Source organism: Asterias rubens, chromosome 6, assembly GCF_902459465.1.
Source record: "Asterias rubens chromosome 6, eAstRub1.3, whole genome shotgun sequence".
NCBI classification, from domain to species: domain Eukaryota; kingdom Metazoa; phylum Echinodermata; class Asteroidea; order Forcipulatida; family Asteriidae; genus Asterias; species Asterias rubens.
This window is the reverse complement of record NC_047067.1, coordinates 13,986,215-13,999,298: the sequence shown is the minus strand read 5'-3', so window position 1 is coordinate 13,999,298 and position 13,084 is coordinate 13,986,215. Positions and strand designations below refer to the sequence as shown.

Sequence of the window (13,084 nt, the reverse complement as noted above, 5' to 3'; positions counted from 1 at the left end):
TTATTACAAACAGTTGTTTGAAATTATTAGACAATTAATTGGATTAAATATTATCAATTGAATTATTCATATTATAACAACCTAGACAACCGTTCTTAAAAATTGTTCGCCATGTTAATTTGATTTCATATTATTAATTTTGGTTTTTACCCATACACCAATGTGTGTTAGCACTGTATACTCAGTACTTTCCCCTAATCCTGTGAACAAATATCACAGGCATGTTACTCTGGTGGGATTCGAACCCACGACCCTTGCAATTCTAGAGCAGTGTCTTACCAACTAGACTACCGAGGTTGCCCGGTCGCTAGAGGCAGTTTACTATTAACATCTATTAAAAAACATCTGCCAAAACATAGGATTCGAACTGCCTCTAGCTACTTGGCAACCTCGGTAGTCTAGTTGGTAAGACACTGGTCTAGAATTGCAAGGGTTGTGGGTTCGAATCCCATCCGAGTAACATGCCTGTGATATTTTTTTCACAGGACTCGGGAAAGTACTGAGTATACAGTGCTAACACACATCAGTGTATGGGTAACCACCAAAATTAATATTCTTCATCCCCAATGCAAATTTAACATCTATATGATTTCATATTATTTGTTACTTTTTTTTCTAGAACACTCTTGAGCAAATGTTGGTTTGTGTGTTTGCTGGGCCCAATTTCATAAAGCTGCTCAGCTAAAGTATAAACTACTCTCGGCAGAGCAAATAAAGGTTACCAGCTAAAATGCCATGAAACATGTACCATCCATCACTGGTATCCTCCTGATTTGAGCTTAGCAGACTTTTTCTGCTTAAGGATCTCTTGGAAATTGGGCCCTGGTGTTTATTCCAATTGTATTCTCCTTCATGAATGTAAGTGTCATGAAGTTGTTTGCAATATCCAACTGCGTTTTCACAGTACCGCGCTGTCAAAGCTTTCCTTTTTGAAAATAATTTGTCTCAAATAGTTTAAACAAATACAAAAATAAAAATCTGTCAAGCTATTGCTCCAATGTCTAGACAGAAATAAAATGTCACAAGTCAATACTCAGATCCAATTAAATAAAACCACAGATCAAATAAATAAGATGTATTACTTACATTAGAATATCTACACTTCCCATGAGTACACAGAGTAGTTCATTCAGATATATTAATACAACAACAAGAAAACCTCCAAGGTTTCCTAAATATTTTGAGAGGCAAATAACAGGATTCTATCACCGGGTTGGCGATGTAATTAAGGTATCACCTGCTACTAGGGTCTCGCTGAGGGAATGTCAAGATTTTGCAGTCAGTTGGAGGAGTGATTACAAAATCGACTTTAACCTGCATGCTTTTAAAAACCAGGTTTTTTTTTTTCAATTTGCAAAAGTTTTAATATATATGAACCTTATAGGTTTGTATCAATTGCTTCATGCTTTTTAAAACAAGATTAAACACTTGTTCCAATTTACAAAATTTTGTGAAAATATGAGCCGCTAGAAAAAAAGAGATCTGTGAATAGACCTCTTGCGTTGGTCGCCATAGCTGATGATATGTGCATGTGTGAAGAGTCATGCGCATCACGCCTTCAATTGTTCGTTTGAGATAAATGTGTGGCAGTGAAACTGTGTTCTTTTTTTTTAAATAAAAAATAAAAAAATATAAACAATCTGCACAAACTTTCTGTCAGTATTATCTCCTCCGCATGACATACAACATCAGGCCATTCCCTCCACCTTGTTGTGTCACTGAAACTGGTTATTGTTAAAATGACCCCGGAAATTTCCACGATTGGTTAGTCAGTCATTAGTATAATCTCACGCTGGGTTGAAATGTTTATGGGTCTCGATACCCACAAATGGCATAATTTGTAGGCTTGTTAGACAACTAGGGACCACCAGTATAACACTGGTTTACAAGATACTCTCTTTGAATCAAGATAAGGTACAGCACTGGCTACATTGGTACGTGTGTTTTGCTTAATGACTTCTCTTTCAATCTCAACACAGGTATGTACTTGTTGGAGAAAAGTAGGAACATTTTATCAAGTACATGTACAAGGGCTGACTTACATGTACATGTACACTTGCAAGGTGTAGGCTTAAATTTACATTTCAGGCTTTGTACAATCACAAGGTGGAGGGAAAATCAGAAATTAGACTAAAGTAGGAAGAATATTAACCAGCCAATGAACGCTTCAGGGTTGTTAAAATTGTCACAAACTGCTGTAAATTGCTGGTTACTTCTCTTTTGAGGGTAAACAGTTAAACTAGAAACCTAATTGCCTTTTTGAGGTACGGTGAACACTATGGGAGTTCACTGTATGGGTTTTTTGGGGTTTACGGAAAAATTCACCCCCAAACCAAAAAGGGGTTACAGTTATGTGTCAGATTTAAACATCAACAAACATTTTAGTGAAAAGTACACATGTCAGTGCATTATTTCTAGTTTGCTTTCTTCTTATCTAGATATTCACTACAAAATCATTCTAAAAAGTTCACAAGCTCCTTAGATTGATAATAGAAAGGGAAGACTTTGAGATGAGAAAAGAGCAGAGGTACCAAATAATTTTGCATTTCGTTAGGTATTGGTAAATTCTAGGGAAAATCATAGAGAAAAACATCTTCACAAGAAATTGATGGCTACAAAAATTACCAAAAAAAATCCCACGTGGAAACTAGTGAGTCTTACATTATCGTTATTGGAATTTGATCCAAAATACTCACGAGTAGCCAATGCTGAGCCATATCTTGAGGAGAGTCTTGAGTTTGAGTAACTTTGAGTTAGTAACAGTATTCCACCCACTACCATACTAAAGAGAGAGAGTCTACAAGACAAGTCAAAGACTCCTTGGCCAGTTTATGTTTTTACGGGCCACATTGGGCCAAGACTAGCTTGGATTGGTTAGGTTGGTTTTTGTTTGTTTGTTTTTTTGTTTTACTTGAAAGTAGTACTTTTCAAATTGGTTTAGATTTTGTTTTTTGGTTGCTGCAGTACACTTACGTCTCATTCCAAAAATGATCTGCGAAACAGATACACGTACAAAAATCATAACAAATGAGGCATGAAATGACATATGAAAAAGCATGTAATTCTATAATTAAAAAAATCTACTATAAGAATGAGCTGGAATTATGAATCCTCGGAAAGCATGAAAGAGAAAAATGAAACACAACAAATAAAAAATTATCTTTGTCATAAATTCAGTCATCCATAGTGGTTTTGTATAAACATAAAATCCCAGCACCAAATCAATGGTTTGCAAATGTCTTATTTTTGTATTATTTTGTTCATGAGAGAATGCCCTGGCATCACAAGGCAAGACCGGTTGACCAAATAAAGTTGAGGGCTACACTTAAAGGATTTGGGTACTTTTTGTAACACAAAACACAATGTCCACAGATTTACATTAATCTTTCACCGTTTGAAGATAATGATATTAGAAAGCTTCCCTGAGAATATTACTTGCTGAGGTGCTGTAGTTTTTGAGAAATGAGCAAAACAATGTAATGAAAATACATTTTTACATGCTAAAAAATAATTTTCGTCTCATGATCACCGAGACAAAAATTATTTTCATGACATTGTTTTTCCACGATTTCGATACCTCAGAATTAGATTTTGAGGTCTTGAAATCAAGCATCTGAAAGCACACAACTTCGTGTGACAAGGGTGTTTTTTCTTTCATTATTATCTCGCAACTTCGGCGACCAATTGAGCTCAAATTTTCACAGGTTTGTTAATTTATGCACATGTTGAGATACACAAAGTGAAAACTGGTCTTTGACAATTACCAATAGTGTCCAGTGTATTTTACTGATGTGAGCTATCGACCCAAATCAACTGCCACAAAAGGCATGTTGCCACCTACTCCTGGGGCTAAAACAGGGTTAAGTCTGTAAGGATGTAGGCATGGGTATCATCCATTAGAAACCTGGCCAGTATAGCAGAATGCACTACCCTCCCAACTTGTTTGCAAAGCAATTATGGTTAAGTGCCTTGCTCAACGGCACAAGAGTCATGACCAGGTATCGAACCCACATTCTAACGTCAGAGCTTGGGTCAAGTTAACTAGACCGCTTGGCCATGAGACGCCACAAACCGCAATACACAAGAATAGTTTTAAATTACACTCCAAAGTTAAAGGAACATGTTGCCTTGGATCGGACGAGTTGGTCCACAAAAAGTGTTTGAAACCGTTTGTTATGAAATGCATATGGTTAGAAAGATGTTTTAACAGTAGAATATAATGATCCACACAAGTATCACTCAAAATTGCACGTTTTTTTTTTTACGTCGCGAACTATCACGGTTGGCCACTTATGGGAGTCCCCATAAATGGCCGACTGTGTTATTGGACGAGGTAAAAAGAAAACCACGCAATTTCGAGGCATATTTGTGCAGATCATTGTATTCTACTTTTTCAACATCTTTCTAACCATATACATTTTATAACAAACGGTTACAAAACGCTTTTCAAAGACCAACTCGACCGATCCAAGGCAATGTGTTCCTTTAAACATAAACATGTGAAATGAAGCAGAAATATAAAATACAGGTTAATGTATAAAAATGTTAACAAGATGGTAAAGACGGTATAGCATAATACACGATGCTTAAAAAGGCTAAAATTTAAGTAGCTAGCATGCAAACAAATCACAAAGTGAAATAATGACACTGCAATGAAAAACCATTGTGGGAAATAATCAGGGGGTCGATGGTGCCTACATAGAAAGACAAATTAGCAGAGTGCGAATGGTTAATGAATGGAATGTTGTAGAGAAATGTGGTGTAAAACACTTGAGACATAAGCTAAATTAATGTTGGAACCTTACCATGCAAAACATTTGATTTTTCTTTTTCAAGGATGAAAGAAGTTTCTCAACTATGGGCCAGCACCAAAGTCAAAACAAAATTGTAAAACTGTAAAGTTGAAGTCCATAATTGAAAAAAAAAATGAACTTCAGAAGGTAAAACCAAGTAAGTTGTTAAAACTATACTGCATGACTTATTAGCTACAATGGTGAGTTTGGGAATATCAACTACTGCCACCGCACCCAAAAAAATTGAGAGGCTAAACAAATTACTAATCTTAGTGCGGGAGTGACGGGAAGGGGGGCTAGACATGCTAGAGTAGGGGTGGGGGGTGGGGATCGTCAGTGACAGACATGGTTGTAGAGACTTTGGGGATTCTGGTGATTCCACAAAGACAGCGTCATCCAAAATGATAAAACCCTTCCAAAACCATCAAGAAGAAAAGTAAACAGGCTCAAGGGGGTCGAGGGTCAATCCGTGAACTTATCCGCTTTTAAACTCTGATTTTCCTATTTATGACTGTTCATCTTCCAAATAGATAGGCTCTTTTCAAAACCACGGCTAAGGCTAGCTTGACCCTACAGTTGTTTTGAAAACTGCGCTTGCTTTACGTACTCGCTCAGGGCTTCAGACGAAGCTGAATCCAAAGCCTCAGCCCTGGATTCGAAAAGGGCCATACAAATTTTGTTTTAATGAAACTGTGATTCAACAACAGTAATTCAAATTTTGATAGATACTGACAGAAGACACACAGGACATTTTGGATTGACCTTTGAACCCCAGAGACTGCTTCAGTGCAATGAAGAAGCCCTCTATTGATAACAGACTGTCCAGCTTGATTGCCGCGACAGCTGTTGCCGTGGTAATACTTCACCTCGGCATTCTTCATGGCCCTGACTTTCTCCCTTTGAGTGGCCGATTTGCCCTTCCAGACGAAAATACCGGCTCCGCCTTGATCGATGATGTAACAGTCCTGTGGACAAATCACGAAATGGTAGATTGAGTTAGAGATAACAGTGATAAACCCGGGCAAAAAGTAGCTAGGCACAACAAAATAATGCTTACCAGAATAAGGTAACCGCCCACACCACCATGTCACATGTACAATTTGTGACTGGTGTACTGCTCATTTCTGCTTAGCAGAATGATTTTTTTTTAATTTCCTACTTACATGTAAGCACCTCTGCAGCTGCTTAAGCACAATAAGTGGCTATGCACAACCTGTGACTGGTAACCTTTTTTGTTTGGCAGACAAAATTTAAGCTCTGTATTCTGCTTAATCAGCTCTATGAAATTGGGCCCAGTTGGAGCAACAATAAAAAGCACTGATTCTTGATATCTGACTTTTAGTGTGACACACTGTGGGTACGGGCATAAAATGGGAACCTGGGCATAAAATGTGTACAAAGGTTTACAATTGCCTAGTATTAGTAATGGCGGAAATAATACTTGGGATATACAATATTGACTTACATCGGAGTTAAGCAGGTCTTGGGTCAGGGGACTGATGGCTTTTTCTGTAACGACTAGAGCACCAGACTCATCCGTAACACTGAAGAAGAGAAAGTGAAAACATCAATTACAGCAAGCAAGTTGGCAGAAGATTTGTTTTCTACACATCCCCACTTTGTTAAATTAGAATAAATTTACTACAAATAACAACATTAAGTTATGTGAGGTTTGCGGTAGCACCACGTGTTAATTTCTTTTGAACAGTGTTGGTTCTTAAAAGCAATCGCACAACATCGGCAAACGGTATTGCCCAAAGGCCCACACTTTGTGTATCACAACTTATATATAAAATAACAAACCTGTGAAAATTTAGGCTCAATCGGTCATCGGAGTCGGGAGAAAACAACGGGAAAACCCACCCCCGTTTCCGCACGTTTCGCCGTGTCATGACATGTGTTTACAATAAATCCGCTATTCTCGATATCGAGAATTGATAATTGTTTTTATGTTTTCTCAAAAAGTAAAGCATTTCATGGAATAATATTTCAAGGGAAGTCTTTCACCATTACCTTCTGTAAATCTGTGAACTTTTAATTTTTGTTCTGTTCAGAAAGTGACCAATGGCTTTAAAGGAACATTACAGAATTGTTTTTGTTAAAAAAACAGTTGCTGGGGTTTAGCAGTTTATGTAATCCACCATATACATAAACTGACAAACCTGTAGAAGTTTGAGATCGATCGGCCATCTGGGTCACAAGAAAATAGTGGAAAACTGATTATACATTTTGCGTGACATCGATTAAAAAAAAAATAACAACAAATAAAACATTCACTGAGCAACAAACTCCAAACTGGAAATTCGTTTTATTTATTTCACATCAAATATGACATTCAAGACAGAAGTATTTCAAGGGATGTTTTCTACTATCATCATCATTAGACCCTGCAAGTTTTATTTAAATCTGTGATCTTCAAGATTTTTGTCGTTACCAACTTTGTAATGTTCCTCTAAAAGAACCTGTGGTTGAGAACTCAACATTGCGATCAGTATGCTCTGATCGTCTTCAGGAGCATCTAGCAACAGAGTCCAGCATTCTCCTGAAGATGATCAGAGCATACTGATGGAAATATTGAGTTCTCAACCACCCGTTTCTTTTCAGAACCATCACTGCACAAAAGAGATTTACACATGGTGCTACCGCAAACTTCACCTGTTAATACTCCCACCATGCAAAGTTTCAAATCTTACTAACAAATTAAGCTTAAATTGCTTAAAAGCGCTTTGAGAAACTTGTAAGTGGCTTACTGGTACAGCTTGGTGTTGGACACATGCTGCCTCACGAACGTCTCATCATCAGACTCGGACTCTTTGAAGGTCTTTGGCACAGGACCCAGGGCTTTGATGACTTCCTCGGGCATCTGGTCGGATTCGTCGAGGTAGACAATGTGTGCCTTGCCACCGTACATGTCATCCCTCACCATCGTTCCAAACTGACCACCCTACAATAGAGTGAATTCAAACACTCCAGAAATTAGCTGATTTGCTGGGTTTAACCCATCGGTGATAAGTACTATCTATATACATGTCTTCGCTGCGGGTCCTGCGAAAAAAAACACAGGCTCCTTAGAGACTATTCAAACCCACGACCCCTGCACTGTATTCTGTCTTTACCACTAAAAACACGGCAAGTCGTGGAAAAGCGTATAAACTCAACACTTTGTCCAAACACAAATATAATTCAGTTTCACAATGCAGAGGCTAAAGCTGGCTAATACACCATTTTTCCAAATCCTTTGCCATGAAATTTTGAGCCAAATGGGAATTTCCCTTTTTGTTATTTTAAAATTTAACAGTGAATCAAGTAGAATGTTAAACATAGTTTATCTATCCACCTCCAGCCTGGAATTACATGGAGGCCACAGCCTCTGTTGCCCCTGGTCTGGGCCTTGGTGTCCCTTCAATCGTGTCCCAAAGACGTCAAGACTTTTCAATGGAAGTGCCCTTTGCAAAACGAAATGCCCTTTGCAAAAGATGAAATTCCAGGCCTGCATCTATCTATCTATTTATCTATCGTTCTGATTTGGACATTTGAAAAAACTTTGCCTGGTCTGAAAGACTCCCTCAATGCACAAGGATAGATAGCCTGGCAACCTTACCTTAATCTTTTCTTGTCGGTTAGCCTGGGATCCACTCCAGACATAGATGACTTGATTCAGCTCCAGAATAAACACATCGCCGTTGTTGAAGGAATCCCACGACAATGGAACCTAAAATCAAACAATCATCTCTGTAAAGTGCGCTTTATAAGTCTTGCTTATTATAGGTTTTCTCGGCCAATTTCAGAAAATGAGCAGCCAATATAACCATCAAACTATTCTATTTCGCGCAAAATCGAATCTTACTCAAAAGGGTAATTCGATTTCATAATTTTTTAATTTTCACAATTTATAATTAGTCAAATGTAATAACGCGTCATTCGATTTAACAATATTTAACAATTCGACAAAGCAGCATTCAAATTCGCAGTCGCTTCTTGAGGCGTGTGTGTCACAAAAAACAATGATGAAACACAAAATTGAACATAGTGCTAAAGGAATTTGACTCGACTCAAAGCAAAATTTAATGGCCGAATTCTGAATTTGAAACGCAGTAACAACTGGAGAGGCAAAACAGCTTTAATTCGAACGCATGAAAATGAAACTGGCTGCTCATTTGCCGAATTTGACCGAGAAAACCTATATTATTATTATTATTACTATTGGTATTTGGTTACTAATGATACGAAAAACTGCATGGAACCAAAAGGTGTTGTGGAATAGAATGTGCAAGTTTGGCTCGTATAGACCTATCATGGTGTGTCCATCTTGATTTTTCTCCAATCTAAATCAATGCAACAAAACTGAAGCTGGAAGAAAAAAAAATAGTCTGGTTCCACTTTTGGATATTAGCAATCCTTACTGTTATTGGATATGGGGAACATGACCGAGATGGTGGCAGCATGAGAAAGGGTCTCTTCAAACTTTTGGGACCCAATTTGGTGCTAACCATTTTGAGTTTGATGTGTGCGCCATTCTGTTTCTTCAAATACTTTAGTTTACAGTAGTTTGTGGCTATGCAATTTAGGCCGTGTCCGAAACGGCGACTTCGGCTACAGCTACGGCTAGATCGCACGCGTCTGCCTATTCTTCAACACTGGTAGACGCGCTGATCTAGACGTAGCTGTAGCCGAAGTCGTCGTTTCGGACACGGCCTTATATCATATTGTTGGGAAAGTCAAACCTAGCCATAAAAATAAAATAAAATTAACAAATCAACAATGAAAACCCTTTAACGAGTCTTAACCTCCATTTCTGGTTCCTTGTGAACAATTGAGAATTTGGCCCAACTGGCGTTCATTTTATCATTAAACCTATGTACATGTAATGGTTGTTTAGTAGCGTGTTCTTTGCTGGAATATTTTATTACTAAATGAAATTATGAAAAGTATTACGAGCTTGGCTGCTTTGCCTGTTTGTATTTAAACAAAAATGGGGCAATACTTGTGCCAACAAAAATAATAATGTACTTTAAAACTTGTAGGAATTAACTAATTGGCTTGTAGCTGCGGTTCGCTATTAGCTGTGTACCACTGCCAAATAGCACACCGCAGCAACAAGAGTCTTAGGAAAAGCAATGTGAAATAAGTGTCGAATTGAAAACGAAAGTTGGTTGTACTGAAAGCAATAGTTGTATAAATACGACTGGTCGGTTAGTCTGCTGTGCCTGCTCAGTAGAAATACGAAGTGCGAGAGTGAGTGCGTGTGCAGTCGAGCTTTATATACCCGTCGAGTTAGAGAGGCGCACATGGCGTGACGTAATGAAAAATAATGTATGAGGGCCGCCTGGGCGTGTTTAAACGGGACAAAGATAAATACTGTAAGGGATACTACAGTTGCACAAATTAGGGCATGGTTTGCAAATGGGATTTCTAAAAAATATAATCCTCGTCCATACATGTAGTTTTAACAAGATTCACTTACAGGAAGGACTCTGACACTTCGCTTGCCCTTGACCTTTGACAGTTTGGGGTCGTGCTTATTCCTCTCCACGTGTTTGAAGCCAGACGCAACACCACCAGCCTTATAGCTGTCAAGAAAACAAACAAACAAACAAACAAATGAATAAACAGCAAAAGAAACAATCCTAAATAAAAAAAAACTAAGAAAAGCGTAAAACGAAAATGGCTGAATAATGTATGAGTGGACTAATCTCTGATCCTAGTAGTTACATTTCATTAATTTCATTGCTCGGGTAGATAACAAGTACAATAATGCACATTAATTAGGTAAAAACATTTTAAAATACAGCAAAGATAAATTTAAATACAGGAAGGAAAAAGAAACAGCTGGAGCACAAAGGATTGCCCTAACAGAAACACAGTTCCCGTTTAGAGGCTCTCCTCAATACTTTCTGGGCTCACTAAGGTAATCTGTGCATGTGGAGAAGGACTACTTTGGGTTCACATGGGTATCAATGACGTCACTTTGATTTGCTATTTTAGCCTACATTTTTAGTTGAAAACAAACCATTACTCCGCAAGGAGTTGAGAAAGTTAGAGGAATGGTCTAAAAGTTTGCCCGATAAACAGGGATAATAACATAGGATTCCAACTGTCTCTAGCTACCGGGCAACCTCTGTAGTCTAGCTGGGAAGACACTGCTCTAGAATTGCAAGGGTCATGGGTTCGAATCCCACCCGAGTAATATGCGTGTGAATTTTTTTTCACGGGACTCGAGAAAGTAATGAGAAACCTGTGCTAATACACATCGGTGCATGGGTAAAAACCAAAATTAATATTCTTTATCACCGATGCAAAACTAACATCTATTCGATATCGTTGCGGTACACGCTCCAAAAACATAGGATTTGAACTGCCTCTAGCTGCCGGGCAATCTCGGTTGTCTATTTGGTAAGACACTGCTCTATAGAATTGCAAGGGCCGCGGGTTCGAAACCCACCCGAGTTACATGCCTTTGAATTTATTTTTCACAGGACTTGGGAAAGTACTGAGTATACAGTGCTAACACACATAGGTGTATGGGTAAAAAATATGAATAAAATATCAGAAATTCTTCTTACATGACTCCTTTCTTGAAGTAGGACATGAAGAGTTTGGATTCATGTTCCTGTACTTCCCGATGCTGGGTAGGGGAACCCCCTAGTGAGTCGTCCAGCTCTGTCGTCTTGTAGGCTGCCACACCAGCCTCATCCTACAAAAAATCAATCAATTCAAAGATTCAATGCCAGTCTGTTTATATTAAATTGAAAGAGATCGATCTAAGATGTTTGTTAGGGTCAAGGAAGACCAGGGGTCAATTTCACAAAGCAATAACATTCATCGCAAGACAAATGGCAGCATTACCATAGTGATTTGTATTGTGACATCACACTTTACATATTAGCCATTAGATTGAATTGCAGTTAAGATCATTCTTAGTTCTTTGAGAAATTGTCCCCTGAACATACATGTACATCTATGTGACGCTGTATGCCACAACCAGGCACTTCCTGCCAGAACTCGAAACTGGGTGTATATGCTCATCAAATAGATGGAAATATATCAAAGACTCTAGATAACAGTTTCTGTATCTGCAGTAGTCCTTGTGGTGTTTAATGGGCAATCTCTGGCGTTTCTGATCAGCAGAGTATGGGTTTGAGTAGCCTGAACATCTGACGTCACAGTTCGAGGCTAGTGAATAAAGCCAGAGACCAGCCTCCAGTCGACATGTACATGCACCTTTGACCTACATTCATCTCATATAGAAATACGCAGTCAAATTCTACACCAACATTACATGCAAGTATAAGCACATATATATGCATGGACTATACATGTACAATACACACGTACGTGGACACAGCATGCAGACGACCGAAATTACGCTTTCCGTGTTTTGATTGGTCGTCTGAGGTGACATCAGACCAATCAAAACAAACACAGGTACGGTAGCTTTTAGTCACTGCATTTATCCAATGATACATGTATCATTGTATTCAATGGAATCACTGGATCTGAGTAGCAAGGTACCTGTCTTTATCCTTGTGGATAAAGACAGGGGCCCAGTCTAGGGTTTGAGTCCCAGTCTTGGCACTGATGACACTAAGTGCACATCACTTACTGCTTCACTCTCGCATTTCATTCAAAATATTGTTGTTAGCATATGAATGTTTTTATGATTTTGCGCCTCCTTATTTGACAGAGCTGTTAACATTGTACACACCTTCTAGAAATCTTCGTTCTAATAAGAAAAAGTTGTTTGTTATTCCACCAGTGATGACCAAATTATATGGTGAACGCAGCTTCGTTCACACTGCCTCAACCTTATGGAACAATCTCCCGGAACACATAAAAAACATTGATTCCATTATTAGGTTTAAGATTGCTTTAAAGACGCACTTATTTATCATTTAATTCATCCATTTTGTTTGTTACCCAGTACATCTTGTCTTTGTATTCTGTTGTGTTTTCTCAGAAGCGCTTAGGGACTATTTGATTTCTATGTGTTATGCGCTATATAAGAATGGTTTATTATTATTATTATTATTATTATTATTATTATTATCCTTTGGATGGGACATTAAAAAACACCATACTGTACCTGAGATGTTTCTTTGCCGAGCCAGAAATGGATGTTCCACACAAAAGTAGATCCTGATGCTCTGGTCTGTTTAAATAAATGAGGAACATAAAGTGTAAGATAGCTTCACCCATTTAAAGTTTCTAGAACGTTCACCCCATACAAACTGTCCTTATGGACAACCTGTTTGGAATTCAGTCAGTTCTTTGACACAATGTTAAAATTTGCA

The 13,084-nt window shown here is 38.2% G+C and overlaps 1 protein-coding gene across 2 annotated transcripts in view; it reads right to left on the bottom strand.

Annotated features, from left to right (window-relative positions):
- Positions 1–13,084, bottom strand: part of LOC117291838 (advillin-like) — a 57,261-nt gene that overhangs the window by 26,379 nt on the left and 17,798 nt on the right. For both annotated transcript variants that reach the window (XM_033773770.1, XM_033773771.1), the window contains exons 3-9: positions 12,877–12,942; positions 11,357–11,487; positions 10,258–10,363; positions 8,395–8,505; positions 7,544–7,737; positions 6,259–6,337; positions 5,660–5,758 (exon numbers count right to left, since the gene is read on the bottom strand). In XM_033773770.1, coding sequence (XP_033629661.1) covers positions 5,660–5,758; positions 6,259–6,337; positions 7,544–7,737; positions 8,395–8,505; positions 10,258–10,363; positions 11,357–11,487; positions 12,877–12,942 — 786 coding nt within the window. The remainder of the gene's footprint in view (positions 1–5,659; positions 5,759–6,258; positions 6,338–7,543; positions 7,738–8,394; positions 8,506–10,257; positions 10,364–11,356; positions 11,488–12,876; positions 12,943–13,084) is intronic.